Source organism: Neolamprologus brichardi, chromosome 7, assembly GCF_056152115.1.
Source record: "Neolamprologus brichardi isolate AB-2024 chromosome 7, ASM5615211v1, whole genome shotgun sequence".
NCBI lineage: Eukaryota > Metazoa > Chordata > Actinopteri > Cichliformes > Cichlidae > Neolamprologus > Neolamprologus brichardi.
In genome coordinates, this window is record NC_142110.1 from 46112550 (window position 1) to 46133181 (window position 20632).

Below are 20632 nucleotides of genomic sequence, written 5' to 3' on the forward strand. Positions count from 1 at the left end.
TAAATGGAAAATCGAAGGAGGGTGCTGAACTAAATATTAGATTAAGAGCTTATCAGTGCATTATTAAAACTTGGAAGAATCATTTTGAACTGGCAGATTCAAAGAAGAGATGTGGTCTGGAAAAAAATCTTGAAATTGTAAAAAATTACAGCGAAGTCACAGCCAAGCGAAGAGACTCAGAGGATTGGAAATTTGAGAATATCTGGGATGTGCTGCAGAAGACTTTACACAGCGGTCCAATTCTCCAATCGCCGATGGCAGATCTTGGTAAAACAAGCTTGTGACATTGCATCAGCTAATTGAAACGATGCCACAGTGAATGTGTGCCACCATGAAAGCTAAAGCCTGTCCAATGAAATATTCGAGTGTACAACTTTTATTGACAGGTCAGTGTATTTATATTAGATATTATGCAAATAAAAAGTCAAAAAAGGAGGGAAAAGTCGGTTATTGTGCCGTGCTAAAGCAGTTGAAATAAAATTATAACTATAATCCCCCATTTTCCATAGACTTCCATAAACATTGCATATGCCTTACACAGGTATATATTTATATACATAAAAATTGAATACTGTGTTAGTCCATGGACTAGATTGAAATTTTCACTGTCCTCTCTCGCCATATTTATTCATGTGTCTTTGGTACTTTGCAAATGCTTTTTGCATTTTTTCCCATGTTTTATGTTTATACTTCTTTATTCAGTGACCCTGATTAATGCAAAAACAGCCACATTATTTTAACGTTCATCAACCTGTCTCGCAGTATCCCCTCAGGGTCTGTGGATCATGGTGGAAAACTGCACCATGCATCTAGACAAGAATTCAGCTATCAGTGTGGTTTTGTATTCAGTGACTCTACTTTAGTTTCCAAGGGATACACTGCTCTTAAACCTGAAGCACATCTCAGATCATAATAGAAAGACTGCAGTACATTTATGAGAGTTTAAATAATCCATCATTTTGCTGTGTTGTTTAGAAATGTGAGAACTGACTTTCTGAGATAAATAGGAGATTTCTCTCTTCTTTGTTTCCATGGTCTCCAATATTTCTTTATTCAATGAGTGCAATTGGGAACAGAATGTAAAACTGGACTCTATCGTTGCTAAAAATACAACAGCCAGCATTATATGCAGAAATTTGTATCCAGTTTGCACATCTATTAGACAAAGACAAATCACTGAAAACTAGGGCAATCTGTGTTTATAGGTAAATGCGTTATTTTACATACTCAGGTCAGATAAATAGATGTTTGTACTGAGCTGCATTGTTTTATAACACTACCACTGCACTATGACAAATCAGAAACCTTTTTAATTCTACCCTTTGCAGCAAACAGGCCATTCAAACAAGTCCCTCTTTGAGAATCGCAACATGAAAGGGTTAAAACTTTCCACAGATTCAAGGTTTAAAGATTTTTTTTCACGCCTTTTATGATAGTTTAATAATCTAACAAGTGCAATTTATTCCTTTGTCACAAACTGATAAATTACAAGACTTTCCTTGAAACTCAGAAAGCCAGGACCCTTTGTGGCAAATACAAAGTATCAGTTAAGGTCATTGTTGAGTGTTTAGAATCTATTTAATATATGAGCATTTGCCAAGACTCCGACCAACTGTTATACCAGGAAATATCTTCATCTCATAGATTTTCTCACATCTTTTATTAATTTCCCACACCTTTACGCAAATATGCACATGAAAATATGTTTTCTAAAGAATAGTAACTGAATAGTAACCCTGTTCTGCACTGTTTATTACTTCATCTGAAACACACACACACACTTCTGCGGTCACACACACCACCTTTAAGTTTCAATAATGCCGTTTGTGGCTGCTGTGCATGTGATGAAGGCTACTAAATTGCTTCTACAGTATGGCAGAGATGAATGTAATTATTGCTGCCCATAATCTATACACACAAACACACTGAGGCTGAGCAGTACAGTGCAGCAAGAAGGGTCTGCTGACAAACACCCACAGAGAAGAAAACATATTACATTACACTGTGTATTGTGATACATTAATTGCAATGAAATGCCCACACAGTCTTTGGTGCTCAGCGGGGCATTTCACAACCTTTTCCTGCAGCCGCACAGAGGCACACGTTCAATGCAGACTTCTGTCCTAATTAAACCCCCACACTACCCACCTCTGCTCTGTTCAGCTGGCATGTGCAGCTGAGGCTAATTCATTTCAATACCGAGACAAAACATCTATAAGAGTTTACAAAAAAGGAAAAAAAGCACGGGAAATTGGTGCCAGCAGTGTTGAATGCTGCTCATATTTCAGATGGTGGTGCCACCCAGAGCGCATAATAACGCTGGAAATACCAGAAAAGGTCACCGATTCGGCTCCAGGAGAGAAAGGTCAGCTTTCATTTTCATATTCAAATATTTAAAGATGATCTACACATTTATTTTCAGCGAGTGAAACTTAAGAAGAAGAAAAAATCTGTGCAAATCCTGCTGCTTCTAGAGGGGCTCCTGTCAGACTTAGAGTCTGTCTTCAGACTATAGATGGCTAAGCTTTACCTTGTGTCCTGACTTTTCACTTTGACTAAATGCTGCGCCCCGTTGGCAGCCTGTAGAAACAGCAATAGCTGCCTCCCAGCATCACCTGCACGGAGAGCAACTTTGCTTCAAGCGGTGCTACGTGGCATCCCCTTCCCAGTGACTTTATAAATAATGTAAATATTATAAAATGTGCCCCCGTCTGACAAAGAAAAAGAGCAAGTGCTGCTATTAATCCAAATCCTCCTTGTCGAGTGTCACTGCAGCGACTTCTTAATCACACCAACAGAGAGCCCGGGGAGGGAAATGAAATGCATCAGTGCCACTGCAGCTGAAAATGACAATCAGCTAGTTCAGCGATGCCTCTGATCATCAGGCATATCAATGAGGTGGAAAGAAATAGAGAGAGAGGGAGGAAGATACAGCTCCACAGTCATTGGCACGAATGTAGGTCAGTCAGCTGCAATTGAAGAAGTTTCATCAAAGATTTAGGCGACTTCCGAATTGATTGGGATCAAATCAGATCATGTAAAGAGGTTAGCACGTCAAGCAAGCGATTTCCTTTTTTCCCCATAACATGTATGTAAGAAGACCAGCAGCACTGCAGGAAAGAAGCATTTATCCAGAGGCACAAAGCATATATTACAGAGTACAGCTCAATAGTTTAAGTTCTGAATATTAATTGTTATATAATTAGGGTTTTTCTTTTGATTAACGCAGAAGCGGTGCTCGGGACACTAAAAAGTGAAGCTACTGCTGCTTTGACCGACACAAAAATAAGACCGAAACATTTCTGATAAGAAAGCCGAGGAAGCACAAAGGAGAAAAAGCCTGCGCTCAAAAACCCCGCGTGGTTGGTTGTGCGTCTCTTCACTCTACGGGGGAAACAATTACAGAAACAAATAACTCTTTCAACGCGCACACAAACCCTTTAATGACTGTTTAAAGTTAGATGTGTCATTTAAATCCGACAGCATGCATATTTGGGGTTTATGTTTTTATTTTTTTGCACAGCAACCAAGCTGCAATAGTTTCGCACTTTGAGATTAAAGCTGAGACAATGTAGATTAGACAGACATGTTTGTAATGGACGGTAAAAATAGCATGATGTAAGATGGAGGGCTTTCCAGACAACACAGCCTGCACAGAATACTTTTGATCCCTTTCCTCTAACTCAACGACCTGCAATCCCGTCTTTGCACAGCATCCCTGTCATTACCGTCATTATCACTTTACCCCCGGCTAGAAAAAAAAAGGAGTCTGGAGATGGGGAGACGGGGGAGGAGGGCGAGACAGCAAGAAAACAACAGAGCGAAGGAGGAAAAAACATCAGATCATGGCATCCAAATGCATTTCATTAAAATGAGTGATTTCTACAGCACACGCATGAGTAAGATTTGAAGTCGAAAGGGTGAAAAGTGGAAAATATAAAAACCACAGCAATGATGTATGCTTCTGGATATGTAGCCTCAAATGAAATGCATAGCACATGCATGTGATGTGATGTGTGGGTTTCTGCTACTGTGTTGTGTGCTCATCTGTCACAATGGGATTGTGATGCTTCATTGTGTCCCTGATGTACATTTGAACAAATACAAGGCATTAGCGCTTTAAATTAAACCATCCTTAAGAAGAAAACCTGACCAAGTGTGAAAATCATCGCTGAGATTTGTTCGTGTGTTGATTGATGCCATTGTTTTAAGTTTCAATGGGGCAGAAACAGAAACGTTTTCTCCCTTTTAAGCCCGTGGCGTCTGTCTCAGCGCTGAGCTGTCTTATTTTTTAAAAACATGTGATGTTTGCCCACGCTGTTTCCCAGACATTTTCATAACGACATCTGTCCAGAGTGGAAAGAAAAATCTCAATTCAGCCACAAAAAAAAAATTTTCTTTTTCATCTTCTTTTCATTTGGCAAACAAAACTATGCATCACAGCCTACATCTGCCGAGTGGAACAGACAAGGCAGCAGCTCAATTACTGTCACTGTCAAAAATCTTGACATTATCCAATCAAAGTCTACACTCACTGGCCACTTTATTAGGTACAACCTGTACCTTACTTTTTGGCTCATTTTTCATGGGACCGATTCAACAAGGTGCTAAAAACATTCCTCAACCAACTGTTGTCATAAAAGGATGGACGTGGTCAGCAACAACACTCAGGTAGGCTGTGGCATTAAAACGAGGCTCAGTTGGGCCCAAAGTGTTACAAGAAACTATCCTCCGTACCATTACGCCACAAGCAACCTGAAATTTGTGTTGTTGATACAAGGCAGGATGGATCCATGCTTTGATGTTGTTTACACCAGATTCTGGCCCTATGATCCAAATATCACAGCAGAAAACCAAGTCTTAGCTGAACAATTGTCCAATTTTGGTGAACCGGCGCAAATTGTAGCCTCTGTTTCCTGTTCTTAGCTGACATCAGTGGGATCTGTGTGGTCTTTGCTTGCTGTAGCCTTCAAGATGCTTCAAGAGATGCTCTTCTGCATACTGTGATTGTAACACGTGGTTACCTGATTTACTTTTCCCTTCCTTACGGCTCAAAGCAGTCTGATTGTTTTCCTCTGCTATCAGCAAGACATTTTCACCCAGAGAACTGCTGCTCGCTGGATATTTTCTCTTTGTCAGATCATTCTCTGTAAACCCCAGAGGTGGTTGTGTGGGAAAATCTGAAACACTCACACCAGCCCGTCTGACATCAACAACTATGCTATGTTCAAAGTCACTTAAACCACATTTCTTCCCCATTCTGATGCTGTTTGAACTTCAGCAGGTCGTCTTGATCATGTCTACATCTTTAACTGCTTTGAGGTGCTGCCAAGGAAGCTCTTTTTTCCTACTGCTACACATCCAACCAGTCCTCACTGGGTTGTTTTACTTTACATACTCTGAAGCTTCACCTTTTTAAACTTTAGCCAGCTCAGTGTTTACATATTAAAAGAGCGCTGCCTGCTAGCTCTTACATTAGTAGCCAAGGAAACAGCAAGTATAAACCCGAATCAGAGCTTTAGAGAAGAAATGTGCCTGTTATCTTAAAAAAGTGATATTTAATAACCCGATCCTTTTACATTTAAGCTGAAAAGGCTTTTAAAGAGGAATCAGAAATGCCTCGTCACGATTGACCTGATTGAGTCTTTTATGGCTTTTTACGACTGTTGTGTTGGGTTTTGCAACGTTTCACTGCTGCACATTTGTTGCTACTGCAAATAAATAAAAGCGCACTTCTAAAAAGTGGCATGGAGCACTGGTTTGCAGATCCTTGACAAGAATATGTCAGTGACTTGTATAATTTGCAGCTTATTCATATTCCTCCTGGATTCTCGCATTGCTTTTAAGGTCCCGACATTGTCTGTCATCCTCCCCCCTCTGAGTTTCTCACTGTCATCTTCACAGTCTTCACAGAAAAGGCTGTGTAATGTAATCTGTAAACGTGTTAGACATTTTTGCCAATAACAAGCACTCTGATGACTGCCTAACAATGTCGTTTACATTTTAATTGTTGCACTCTGGCACCGTAATGGAGAGGCTTCCTTTTTGTGTGTGTATGTGTCATGTTTCACGTCTTTTGTTGTCAGGTCTTTAACTAAGCTGCGAAGCGTGAGTTTTTTTGAATTTACCACACTGGCAAGAGATCTGTCAGCAGTGCTGGAAGTTCCTGCCAGCACTTTAAATCATTCAGGCCTTTCAAGACTTTCTGTCATCTTTGCACTTCTGTCCGCCCTGAGGTCAAACGCAACAATAACTCACCTGAAAACTTGGCCTCAGAGCGTTGAATCTGTCTATCAGGGCTCGACGTAGTAAAAGTTCCTGTTATCAGAAATATTTCTGCCAGAAACACTGAATTAGTCATAAGTTCGCTCTGACGCTGAAGGTCGACCAGAAGAACGGACCCGTTAAAGCTGTCGGAAGCAGAAAAAAATAGAAAAATCTGTCACTTGATTCCTCATCTGATGCTTGTGAAGCATTAACACCACCTCTTGTAGATGAATGAAGTCTTGGTGACACATCTTTTTTCTTTCTAATTAACTTAATGTGACCCACTCGTACTATGTAATAAAACTGCATTTGAGCTAGAGCCTCCTATGGTTTTTTCCATTACTCGTAGCCCCTGACATAGACATCATCATGCTGTTTTCTGGCATTTTACCCAAAACTGCATCATCTGCTGGATCATGCTGCTCTAGCTGAACATTATGCCTCCTGAAATTGTTCACTAGAGGGTGCCGTGCACAAATTTGGTGCAGAGAGTGGCAGTATGGAGCCACTACCCTAATATACCTATCGCACTCCTTACGGACTCATAATATGTTTTTATCCACTTGTATTATCATTATTGCTAAACATATATGTGTTCTAGCAATTTCTATTAAAGCGTGAGTTTTTTTTTTATTATCTTTATTTATTTTGCCTTTTTCAGTTTTATTACACACTCTGCAGGCTTTCATTTATAGCAGGTGTGGTTAAACTTTACATAGAAGGGAAGTAAAGCACTTTATTCTCACGTCCTGCTGGAAATACTGTTATTTTGCTTGTGACGTGATGTGTCGCAGTCATATCAGAGTTTCGATTGGCCCAAACATGGCTGGCAGTAGAGACACAACTGCTCATTTTATAGGTTCCTATGAGTATATCCACGTTTTTTTAGTATTATAGGAGAATTTTATAATTTATAGCGAAATATTATTGTGAGACCCTTTATACTGAATGAACTGCTGGAACCCTGGATGGTGTTTTAGTGGCAATTCACATCACAAATAAATAACATAAGTGGAAATTACAAAATAGGTTTATTCATATAAACAGCTACAAAATTCTACTAAATAGGGAGTTTTCTTTTTTTGTTGTTCAGGAGGAGGCAAAGTGTATTGTTACACTGTTTCACAAAAGCATTATCAAATGACATACAAACAAATAAGTTAATCTGTATTCTTCACAAAGCTCTTCTGAGTTTATAGAGCTCCCTCTGTCTGTAAGAGGAGGCACAGCTATCCTGAGATTCACAGGGTTGTTGTTTTTTTTATTTGTTCAAACTTACATGACCTTGCAAGAATATAGTTTCTATGTGTATCCATCATTGTGTATTTATTTGTCCCACACCCTCCTACAAAGGGAAGTCCCAAATGGCTTCTTATTTACACGCTGCGGAGCTGTGAAGACTGAGACTAACGCTGCATAGATGAGTCATTCACACCACCAGAAACATGACTCTTTTTTTCTTTTCTTTTTTCATTTCAGGGCTCCCAAAGTGACAGAGTCTTTCCCCTCGCCGGAGTACGGGAGAGAGGAACGTTTCGTGTTGGCATAGGAGGCGTACAAGGGGGCAGAGGAGGATGAGGAAGAGGAAAAGCGGGGCAGGGTGGACGTAGAGGAAGGGAAGCCTGGGGCCGGCCTCTCGGGAGGGTAATAGGCCGGAGAGGAAGACCTGCCCCTGCTTTGTAGGCTGCTGCTGCTATTCTGCAGAGGAGAGCTGGAGGTTTTTGGACCATGTGTGAGAGAAGACGAGCTGGAGAGAGGTGAGGTCCTGATGTTGTAACCTAGGACGCCCGTACTCATGAGAAACTCCCTGGAGCCGTAGGCCGGCGGAGTTGGTCCCCGGGAGCCCGGAGGTCGAATGTTGTCCGGTGGTAAACTTCTCCTGCTTGGGATGTCATAGATCCCCATATCAGGGCTGAAGAGCGCTTGGGTCCTGACCTGGCGACGGAGCATCCTCTCCCGCTCCTCCAGCTCCCGTCTTTCATGAATAGAAGCCATGATGGCTTTTGAAAAGTTATCATAGCGCGCAGCAGCAGACAGCGGAGGTGTCATGTCTGGAGGAATGAGATCCCGAAGACTACCTCGAGGACTCTGAGAAGCAGCATCTCGCATCGCCAAACCCAAAGGTGGGACATCTCGTGACATTACGCTTTGGGATGCAAGGTCTCTTGGCAACAGCCCTTGGAAAGCAGGAGAAGGGACTCTTTGAATAAAACCTTGGAAAGAAGGCGAGGCATCCCTGGAGGTTAGACCCTGCAAAGAAGGTGAGGGATCTCGAGGCTGAGGAGACTGTCTGCTGATGCCCATAAACACGGGACTGTATGTGCGAGGATGCGACCGCTGCAGGTTCCCATCTGTGCCCAGGGTCATAAAGTGATGGGGGTAGCTGACTGGAGGGGCCCCTCTCTGAGCCATGGCCTGAGGGTCTGCAGGAATGACATTATCATAGGAGATGCTGCTGCTGCTGGTGTTGTGGTTGGCCAGCAGGCTGGAAGAGGACAGGATGCCAGGCAGGGGACTGGATTCCAAATTGTCAGCATGCATGGCTGGCAGCTGGGATTTGCTGCCACTGCGACTGGTGTGTTTCAGGGTGAGAGAACGGGAGTTCAGCGGCAGAGAGTTGAGCTGCAGCGAGCTGGAGGCAGCGCTGGTCTGGAGGGAAGGCTGGACAGGCAGGCTGGCCTGTTGGCTGCATCTCACAGGGCTTCCTTTAGACTCAGAGTGGAGGTCAGGACCTTTGTTGCTCCCTTGCTGATCTGACGTCTTCAGCAACTTAAGCACAACAATACAAAACAGACAGCAGAGTCTATCAGACACAAATCAAAACCAAGACTTATATACTGAGGAATAAACTCTGAAAGTCACCTGTTCTGGAGGAACAGGCGATGATCCTCTGGATATAGCCTCAAGGACAGGTCGTAGCTGTGGCACGGTGGGAATAGATGCAGGAAGGACGATTTTATTATGATGCCCCGGATCTAAAAAAGAAGTCAGCTTCAGATTAATGGCATGCAACAGCAAACATATGGAATAAAACCGCCAATGCATCTGAGCAAAGATGGCTTAAAGGAGTTCTTGGTTTTTCATCATCAACAAATCCCATGGAAAAAAATAAAAAACAAACCAACAGTGCATTAGTTTGTCTCTAAATACTTTCCATAATCTCTCTAAAGCACACACACCAAAAGCCCTCTGATAGATAATATAGATGTAAACCTATGAAAAGTGGGTCACAAGTTTCCATTTTACCGATTTCGAAAACCAAAAGTACTTCCAATAACAGAAGATGTATCTTTTTAAAAAAAGACTTGATAAAAAAAAAAACCTTTTAAGATGTCATCATTGCAGTTTGCACAGGAAGAAGAGTATGAGCCCACAATCCAACAGTACATGTTCATTTATCAAATTATTCAAATTATAATTAAGTCCTCAAAGTGTCCCCCTTTTCTCTTACTTAATTAAAAAATTTTTACAAAAAATGTGGCCGCTTCACTTTACAGATGCATGCTTATCACAGGATATAAGCATATGTGTCATTTTAAATTACCATCCATGGCAGCTACTTGGCTCTTCAACAGACCGTGGTCTGGTTTCGGAGGCAGCGGCGGTGGAGTTTTCGGTTGTTTGATGTCTGACAGCTTGACAGCTCCGGTTGAGGTTTGCTGGCAGAAGAAAAAAAAAGCCAGAGACATGAGAGATATCGCTCATACATCATATATCACTTGACAAGTGTGTGAAAATATTAAGCTCTTCGTGCTTACCTTATTCTGGAGACTCTGTATCCCGTTGCCTCTGACTTTCACTGGCATCTGCCTTTCAATTTCTGGCCTCAGAAACGGAGGCTGAATGTGGATGACTGCTTTCCTACAGGGCCTTGCTGTGTACCTGGTGTCCCAGGACAAAGACAGACAGCAAAACAAAGTTAGTTTAAAGGTTTAAATTAAGCAGAAGATGTAGGAGGAGAACGTTTCTTACTTTGGAGAAATGGGACTGCAAACTAGATGCTCCAAGTTGTTACAGCAGCCACGTGTAAAAGGGTTTACTCCTCCCTGAAACTTTCCAGTTACCTGTGAAAATATGAGGAAATATACGTTTTTACGTGTATACATACAGTACTGTGCAAAAGTCATACATTTTGCTATGAAAATGGGAAATAGGTGCAGTGATTTATTGAAACGTGCAAACCTACATGGAAGCACAGTTTATGGAGAGTCTGTGAAGCTTGAAAGTTAAGTTTGTTATGACCACCTTTATTCTCCATTATAATCTGAACTCTACTTGGCAGCTTTTTTCTCATTTCTTTAACTCGTCTTCAGTAATAGTTCTCCAGGACTCTGAAGGACATCAAAGCTGATTCTGTCTTTTGTTCTGCTCTCTGTCAACATAATCCCACACTGCTTCAGTAATGTTGAGGTCCACTGAAGAGGCCGATCCATAACTGATAGCGTTCAGTTGTGTGCTTTTATATCAAGCTATGCTTTTATAGTAATAGCAGTGTGTTTTTGTCATGCTGAACAGTAAAGATTATTCCCAACACCAGCAACTAAAATACAGCCCCAAACCATGACAGAGCCTCCACCGTGTTTTGCAGACAGCTGTAGACACTCAGTCTTGTTCCTCTCTCCTGACCTCCATACATATTGACAACTTCTCATGTGGATTCATCACTCCATCAGCCACTGATTTCTAGTCTAGTTCTTGTGTAATTTGGCATACCTCAGCCTTTTCACCTTGTTTCTCTTCCTTAAGAATGGCTTCTTGACAGCCAGCCTTGCACTGAGACCATTTCTGATGAGGCTTCAGTGAACAGCAAATGGATCAGCTGAAGGGTCAGATGCATCTCTCAGGTCCTGTGTCAGGGCTTTGCTATATTTTTACCTATTTCATACAGACATGACTTTATGATACTTAATACTCCATCTGCTGTAAGTAGTTTTTAGACTTGCCTCTTCTGTACTGTACTATTTTATGCTTGTCAAACTGTGTTATCTTTGGCATTTTTCATAGATTCGGCTAAAGAAATGGGAACAAATGATGTGGATTTGCCACAAGCTGCTAGTAACAAAGCACAGATACAGTTTAAAACTGATTCTTTGCCAAGTTGTCTGTCTTATGTAGATAGTTAGGTGCTTTTTTACACTTGGACAATTTATAGGTCATTGTTTAGTCGCTTAACAATATTTTTTAAAAGAGCCCTGGACTGAAAATAATTGAAGACAATCAGCCCTTGTCCAAAGGAAAAGTTTGAAAGACCCTCAGAAAACATGGAGAACTATTGCTCAAGACAACTTTAAAAAATTACAAGTCTGGCTCTTTGGAAGTAAATGACTTTTGCACAGAATTGTACAACACAACATCATTAAGTTCTTCAGTTTCATTCATATGCTTCTATGTTCTCAACAGTAATGTACATGTATGGAAAAAACTGACTTGTTCATTGGTGGTTCGTCCTCTGGATACCAGATACAAGTGGAATCCAGTGAGACCGAGGACAGGGATCAGAAACAGCCCTGATATACTGATCACTACCAAACTGGGAAAAGCAATGATAAGGAAAACTACTTCTAGTTAGAATCAGTTAGACAAAATAGTCAAAATGTGCAAGCAAAGATAGCTGTACGCATATATTGAGTGTGCATAAGGATACGTGACAGTGCAGTGCAGCTTCCATAATTCATCCATGTGGTGCAGCACGTATATGAGGCCAAAAGTGAAGACACCAATCATGTGAAAAGTCAGTGACAAGAGAAACAGAAAGAAGTAGCGGTAGTTTCGCCTCCCGATGCAGTTGTTTACCCAGGGACAGTGATGATCAAAGTCCTGAAAGATTGAGAAAGGGGGAAAAATACTACAAATCAGTTATTCGCTGGTATGGTGTAGAACAGTTTGTATGTAGCATGAAACAGTATCCCATACTGCAGCATTTATGGCTTAAGCTAATTTGCGATGCTCATCCAAAACAGGGCCTTTAAAATGCAAAAAGCACACCGAAAATTCTATAAAACACGAGCTACACAACAGAAATATAAAGACACAAAGCTCACAGCACAATAAAAACACAGAAAATGAGAGAAAAAATTAAAAAGGCAGCTATAGAACAGTAATACCTGCTGTGCTTTGTAAACACATACTTTTCAGTAGATGCTGTCTGAGCCCTTTTTTCAAATTGTATTTCTACTGAGTCCACAAAGGATCTGAGGAAAGGATTAACCTGATTAATGAGATCTCTCCCTCTCTCTCTCCAACACCCTCTGGCCATCATTCACCCTGCAGAAATCCCCCTTATTGACTTTCCTCCCGACACACTGCTACACTCACTCAGAAGCAACAACTCATTTTCCCTCTTGATCTGTCCCTCCGTGCCTTCCACACCCTTATCACACAATTCCTCCATTTCAATTTCCCACCGCATTTGTTTTTGTGTTTTTTGTTTTTTTACCCTCTCAATCATCTAGTTTTTCTTCCGCTCACCTCCACACAGTGATCACAGATGCTGCAGTGGGAGCAGCGTGGAGGTCTGTAGAAATGGCAGGACGCGCACCACTTCATCCGCACCTGGACGCCCTTCACGTTCACGTTCTTGTACAGCGGAGCGCGGAACTCATCATCCTTGTCTTCATCCTCGCTGGCTGGGAAACAAGATGTGAAGTTGCTAAAATAAAACTCCCAAATAAACTAGTGATCTAGTCTGCTGTAAACATAATAAACACGACCCCTTCGCTTTGATTACTAACCCACTGGGAGCACGCCGGCATCCATAAAGGTTGCCATGGTAAAGTTGGCCAGCACGAAAAGGAAAAGGACGGCACAGCATGGCGGCACCGCAGGGCAGATGGTCACAGCCAGCCACGGGCACCTGAACACAAACACACACATGAGAATATTCATAAACACTATTTACTGCTGTTGCACTTATGCAAATCCAAATTCCAGCTGTAATAACTGGATGGGTGTTTTTGAGCCCTGCAAGCATCCAACACTTAGAGGTTAATTTTAACGCAGCTATCACAATTTAAAAAAAAGAAAACGATTGTAAGGGATCATCTTCATCCCATTTATTGTGATGAGAGCTGTGGATTCCAAAAGTAATTGTTTACAGTGACAGATAAGCATGTATTAGCGTGTGCTCAGCAGTGCCCACAACAGGAGATTAAACGATGGAGGTCTCTCCTTGCACAGAATCCTTCTGCACCTTGTGCCCCGTTACACAGCAGGGTTTGAACGATAGATAACTTTCATTACCGAATAATCTGTTGATGACTTTTGAATCGTTTATTCTTTGAAAAGTCAGAAAATAGAACGACGGCCACCGCGACATCCCTGATCCCAGCACAATGATGTGAACGTTAGTGTCTATGTGATGAGGCAAAAAAAAAAAAAAAAAGCTGCAGATAATTACCTTACTAACTCATTAAATGTTCAGCCCTCTAACAACAGCCCGCACACTGCTACTAGACAGAGAACTACAATAAAGGGTGGCTCTTATGGATATAACTATTAATATTATAACTATAATAAGCAATCAAATGGCCGGAAAAAATGTCAAAAGAAGATTTGGCGGATTTAACGTTGAGTTGGATTTTGATCTGTTTAATTGCATAAAATGTTGCAAACTATGAGCGCTACTAACTAATTAAAACTGTTGTGAACGATTCTACTCTACTGCATGAGATTAGAGCGAGAGAGAGACTAATATCCACTGGATTATGTTAGCAGTGTTTGATTGAACATCAGTTGATTGGACTATCTACTCTATGAGTCTTTTGCTTATGGATTTATCAGTATGGGTTCAGATCAATAATAAAATACTATAATATGATGTATCTTTTAGGACTGACAGGGAAAACGAGTCAAAACAGGTTACGTGATTTATTTATTTATTTCGAACATGACTTTATGGAACATAGTTGATTAAAAAAAAAGTCTGATTTAAAGTGAAAACGCCACAAAATTAAGAGTCCTCCAATCCCCAAACCCCCCTCTCAACCTACCCACCAAACCCACACCCAGGCTGGTTTTAGGGCAGGGGTGGGGGAGGGGTCTCGCCCTGCAGGAGGAATGCCTGCTGATGCCATGCCAGCTGCAAACACAGTAATCCCTGGATTATGAACTCTGGATTACAGACAATTTCTGTCAGTCCAGTTCATTGTGGATTCCTCACATCAGATGCTTAACACACAGCATACGCAGTCAAGGCGACCATATATCACACAGCATCATACTATATATTCTATAACATGACATAAAGCCACTACATTTATTGTTGTGAGGGAACTTCTCACAAAACTTGCAATCTTTGTTCAGCGCTTTTAGAGCAAAACACGTCTTTTGAGATATGAAAAACTGCCGCACAATAAAAAGATTTGAATCTTAAAATATAAAAATATGTGAGAAAAACATTAAGGAGCAGAGCCTCCAGCCCACATAGTTTTTTAGGGATTTGTGTCCAAGTTCTTCTCACATAGTGTGGTCATGTTTCACATGTCCTTAAACTGTCATAGTTAAGCAGAGTAACACTGCTCATTGTCATTTGCAGTCATCTCTTAAATTACAAGCACAAACCACGTATTAACCGAAGAGAAGCTAGATATGGACCAGACTGTAATGTGGATGCATCCACCAATTGATCTGAGACCATCTGGACCGCAGGGAGGGACAGTTCATTACGCCGCAGGCCCTACCTAATGAAACAGTCTGGGCAGGGGCGCTATTAAATCACGCAGAACAGTAAGCTGCTCTGCAATCTGCACACTGCGCTCATCCCTGCAGTGGGTCAGTGGCACGGCAGACACCACTCAGTTGGTCAAGCTGCAATTTCACTACTGCCAGTAGCCAGGGCTCCTTTTGTGAGCGCTGCAGTTACATAAATGACATCATAATCTGTCAGATTTCTAGAGACAATAGCCGTGCAGAAAATGTGAATACATTCTCCACACGCAGTGTGAATGCATTTTTGCACCTTTAGCTTGGTGTTTTGAATTTCAGTGAAAAACTTAAAATAGCCTTTAAAAAAAGCAATTCATCAATAAAATGTCAGATTAATGGGATCAGTACACTCAAAGATTTTGGTAGTGCAGCATAAACTTGGTCTAGTATGACCGTGAGAGGCTGAAGGTGATCAGCCAACTTTGAAAAGTCTTTACTGAGTAAGTTATTTAAGCGTTAAGCATATTATAACTGTGTTCGTTTGACTATTGTGAAATAGTCAACTGCTATACAATAAGCAGATCACATGCAAGATCTTGAGAAATTTAAAACCAGTATTTTTGGAGTTAGGGGCCCACTTAAGCAACTGTAGCTTTTTTAAATATCAGTATTTGTCAATGCAAAAATGCTTGCATCCTGGCAGACTGGAACACAGCACAAGGGGGATTTCTGCTGCTCTTTCGCATTTCTGCTCTTTGTTGGTGATCTGGCAGTGTTCAACAATGCACCACACCTTAAACACTGACCCAAACAAAAGTTCACGGTCAGAGGAACAAAAGCAGGAAACCGGTTAACTGGTGAATTTTATCAGGCAAAGGAAGACAAAGGAGCCGCCACGGATATAAAGGTCGTCCTCTGACACTCCAAAAGCCCGACTGGAAACAGAAATGAATGTATGCATGCTCGTACTGCTAATGCTCATAGAGAGCTGCTGACACTGATAATTGCATGAATATTAGCAGATGAAAGGAGATGTGGCTGCAGGGTAACTGCGATTTCTGGAGAGGAATTTTCATGTCACCTTGCTCTGGTTTAAAAGCTAAAAGCACTTTAAAAACATGAACAATGATACTGTGAATGTGCGTGAGCGCACACAAAGGACATAACTTCAAGGGTGCAAGGACGTCCTGGCTGGTATTCTCTAACTATTGTGTGTTTCCATGATTCACAGGAACTAAACGATGATGTTATGGCAGATGACAGTGTTGCAGGGGACGGGCTGAACAGAGTGCAGCACCTGTCCATCTCTGCTTTTCGAGGCAAAAATACAAGATGATAAACAAGCTATTTAACCGGCAGTCCACAAAACTCAGTGTCTGCTGTTTATTCCTCAAAGAAGATGTTTCTGCTTAAGGCAGTTGTGAGTGACCTTTAAGTCTGCTGCATGCAGTATGTACAACTGCACAGCTAGAAGAGCATTTTAGACATTTACATTAAATTGCACAAATAATAACAAAATGTTATACTGTTGGTCGGTAAGACAGACATATTGTTTTGTTGTTTATCTAAAGATTGGGATACAGTCTGTGGGATTCAGAAGTCCTGTGGTCAGAATATGTCTCTGTTCTGCAGAAATGTGATAATTAATTAAAAGTCTATGTTATAAGGTCGCTTCAGCTGACTTGCACTCACTTTCAATCACTTTCAGTGTCCTAGTTTTGCTGGTTTGGCATTGCAGTCCCAATTAAGCAGTCTCTTTTCAATCTATCATGTCAGGAGTTCATCGACTTCTTTTTTCTCTCATAGGATATAGATGGTCTGCAGGGATGCTCAAGAGTTTCTGGCCTATGAGCTCTATGTCTCTATACGTCTCAGGCCTGAAGAGTTTTCCCCGTTTGTAACATCTCTGTATTCTAACATTTAAAAACTTCTGAATAAAGGAAATCATTCCACATTAAAACACTCCATAATAAAAATGCAATACAGAGACAATGATCAGTCCCAGCATCAAAAAGCAGTGAGCATTACAGTTGATTTTACTTTGATATCCAGCACCCACTTAAACACTGTTGCACCCCACCCACCAATGGGAATGATGCTCCAACAGCACCAACCTCACACAGCTGTACAATGTGACCATAGACTGTATATAAAAGAAGGACATGGCTTCCGTGTGTGAAAAGTGAAGCCAATGCATTTCCCACTTCCCATGATGCACTGAATGTTTCTTCTTCACTCACCTCTTTTCACTGTGTGTGTGTTAATAAAAACCTTTGCATTTAATCATTAGTTATTATTAATCTCTGACTCTCTTCCACAGTGTGTCTTTTGTCCTGTTTTCCTCCCCTCACCCCCAGATGGGAGAGTTGAGGCTGAAATTTATGGTTGTCGGGGGGTTTTATGGTTAACTCGGTCTTTTCCCGTGTTGTAGTTTTGTGTCTTATTTTGAAAGAAATGTTTACGCGTTACCATAGCGACCAGAGAGCAATAAGGGGCAGAGAGGAAGATGTTACTCTCAATGTTGTTGGCGCATTTCAGGAGGACGCTGCTAATAAAGTTACACAATTACACAGTGAATTCGCATTTACTATTATATTTACAAAATACCACAGTGTTTGTCTTGGTCGTATCATTTTATTTAGTTCTATTTATCCGCGACACCTTAATCACCAGTCCGTGAAAATTTTGTCGGACATTAAACCGCTCCGTGGTGCAAAAAAGGTTGGGGACCGCTGCTTTAAAAAGCGCCTAACTTGTGGCTGACATGGTGCCACTGTATGCCCCTTGTTTTTTAAGTTAGATCTGAGCTAACACACCAAAGCCAAAATGCTCGGCTTGAGGCTTAAAAGCTGGACTTCACAAACCAGTGGGTGGCCTAATGGCAGCTGTGTCTATGTATGTGTATAGACAAATCTCAAAAATTACTCAAGAGCAGAGTCCAGTCTCCTCCACCTCCAACAATCCCAGATCCCATCCAACTGACCATCCACAAGGTGTACCAAAGCAAACCAGAGACCCCACTCCTCAACACACATGACCCAACGGTTCAGCTGTCAATGTTCTGGTGCCAGCACTACAGGACACCCCTAAAGGTCACTTATTCATGCCCTAAATAATTAGATCTCCTTCAGAAGTACAGGAAGAACCGAAAATATTAGGCAGATGGTTTTAATGTTGTGGCTGATCCAGCTACACGGATTTCTACAGCTACATCTCTGCAGATTAACCAGATTAAAGGTGCATAGTTTTAAACAGGAGAGCAAGAATTTAATTTTCACATTCTTCTAAAGCAGGGATATTTAAAACATTTCAAACACCTACACAGGAAAAATATTGCAGAAAACTATCAAAGAAAAAGGAATTACGAAACTATCCCTTCGCACTTACAGTAAACATTTCCACTTATTCGGACTCTTATTCGCCAAATAACCTATTGTGAACTCAAAGATTGCAGACTTGGTTTTCCCAGATGGGGGATGACATGACATTAACCAGAGGAATCTAATCCCATACCCCCAATCTGGTGTCAGATTCCAGTGGAAACGGTGCACAGCCTGAGAATAGAGAGAAAAACTAGGGCAGATATGGCTACAGAGATTGAGGGGTCAGAAGGTTGACATATAGCCTATGATGTGGGAGCCTGCAGAAAGTCAATGATGAATATGGAAAAGCTTTATCATTTAGTGCATTAGTATTACTTTGTAGTTCTCTGTGTAGCTTTGAAATGTTTGGACAAATTACACAAATTTATAGTCATCGTTTAAATTGGATTCTCAGGGTATTATAGGATATTATATTCAAATTTGGCTTGGGTGGAGTCTTTTCAGTCTTGGACATAACCTCAATTTCCTCACAAATAGGTCAAAGCCTGTATGACTGAAACATCATCTCTAACATCTCTATTGCATATTTAAAACTATATTTTCTTTAGTTTGTCACATATTGCGAGAAACCTTGCAGTGAATTTTCAGGGCTTTTGCAAGACGAGTAGCCTCTTTTGATTTCCTTTAGCTAAATTTATGACACATATGGGTCACGGTGACACACTGAGACATGCTGATTGTGGGTGGCTTATCCCGTAAAGCAACTGTGCTCACACTTGGGTCCTTAGGGTGCACCGGGCAGGCACCCAGACCCAAGTCCAAACTGCCAGCTAACCAGGTCAGATGTTAGTGGGTCTGCCAGCAGAGTGAAGACAGTGAAAAGGAGAGGAAATTTTGCTCTTTTTTTAACAGCTTCTTGGATTTTCAAAATAAAATGTTAATTTAAAAAAGGGAGAATAAAAGTGGAGTAAATTGCATTCAGTTTAATCATCTTTAGCTGTGCCAGAGAGGACACTGGTGATATGTGTGATATTTTTCTAACGCTTAAACAGATCTATTTGATATTTAGTAGCTGTGGATGACAGGTGTCTGAATGCATGGCTCAGCTGAATGATCCGTGCAGTAAAACACCAGTTTCCCGTGACTCTTTCGTACTTACGTGAAGACGAAGAACAGGGAGGAAGAGCCGACCAGGAGGCAGGCGGCCGTGCACACCGGGATGAAGGCGCTGGGTTTCAGCGAGTCGGCGCCGCTGGCGGGCATCCTGTCCTCTCCACGCTCATCAGTGTCTCATAGCGACGAAACGCACGGCGAATACACCGCAAAAGTCCCTGCTCGTTTGTTTGCAAAGCCCTTCATAAATCGCAAAACGCCGAGAAACGACAATCATAGTCAAGGGGTGAGGAAGAAGAAAAAAAGCCCGAAAGCTCAAAAAAAAAAAAAATACAAACAAAAGCCCGCAGAGCCGCTCCTCACTCCTGCGTCCCGGTTGGTCTGTCCCGGCCGCCAGCAGCGCACAGATGCCGCCTCTCGTCTGTCCCAAAGGTGGTGCTTTTACTCATCAATGACGTGAAGCACTACTACACTTGGCCGACTGAGACCCCCTGCTGTGATCTCATGAACTACTTCTTTTCCTCCAGTTCTCCCACCATTGTTGCACATGACCACTGCTGCTCATACCAGTGCTTAATAACACCACTGAAATAAGATGAAGGGTTTGCAGTGATAAGTTATTTACTGGTGCGTGGTTCCTAAGAAATTCATTCATTTTCACTTAAGAGGCTGTGGAAAATTCTTTGCCTTGTCTTGAAGGCTTTTCAGGGGTGTTTCCACTAGGCAGGAGAGGGCGTGAGGGAGGGGGTCCCGGAAATCGCAATAATCAGAAATAAATTGTGCCCTGTGTCCTTTTACAGATTTATTACGTTAAAATGGCAATCATTTTGTGTTGTTTTGCAAAGTGAAAAAAACAGCATTTAGTCCTTATATCTACGATAAAAAGTTGTTTAAAGGACCACATGCTCAAAAGTGCCCTTCCACATAATGAGTATGTGGAAGGGCAATTTTCAAAATCGTGCACACTGTATTATTTTAGCTTTGTAACCAATTATTAGTGCCGATAAACTCTCAACTGCTGGCAGGAATTCGTTCGGTCAGAGCTCCATTCACATGTCTTTGAACAAGCTTTAATTGGATTGTTGGGAAATTATGCATTTGGTGCCCGGGGATGACTGAGTGTTTCTGTTATTTGTCTCCATACATGTCAATTATCAGAGGACTCACAGCTTTGGCTGATGGCCCTTTAATCTCACTGTTTGTTCACTGAACATTCAGATTTGGCTTTGGATTTACCATTTTCTGTGTTTTACTCAGATGGCAGTTTCTATAATCTACCAGGGGAA

The 20632-nt window shown here is 41.5% G+C and overlaps 1 protein-coding gene across 1 annotated transcript; it reads right to left on the minus strand.

The window, feature by feature from the left end:
• Positions 1-7279: 7279 nt before the first annotated feature.
• On the minus strand, positions 7280-19712 carry zdhhc8a (zDHHC palmitoyltransferase 8a). The gene is made up of 10 exons (XM_006788917.2): positions 19393-19712; positions 12999-13120; positions 12736-12893; positions 11912-12084; positions 11695-11797; positions 10240-10331; positions 10026-10149; positions 9812-9926; positions 9130-9242; positions 7280-9036 (listed from the first exon to the last, which is right to left on the minus strand). The coding sequence occupies exons 1-10, from the start codon at positions 19494-19496 to the stop codon at positions 7738-7740; spliced, it is 2403 nt and encodes an 800-aa protein (XP_006788980.1). The 5' UTR covers positions 19497-19712; the 3' UTR covers positions 7280-7737.
• Between the last annotated feature and the right edge of the window lie 920 nt (positions 19713-20632).

What these genes read in the sequence shown, in the direction of transcription:
- zdhhc8a (XM_006788917.2), bottom strand. Translation starts at nt 19,496, where the DNA reads ATGCCCGCCAGCGGCGCCGACTCGCTGAAACCCAGCGCCTTCATCCCG. An exon ending in TCTGTGATCACTGTGTGGAG is followed by an intron (nt 12,085 to 12,735) that starts GTGAGCGGAAGA and finishes TCAATCTTTCAG; the next exon opens with GACTTTGATCATCACTGTCC. An exon ending in GACGAACCACCAATGAACAA is followed by an intron (nt 10,332 to 11,694) that starts GTCAGTTTTTTC and finishes ATATTTTCACAG; the next exon opens with GTAACTGGAAAGTTTCAGGG.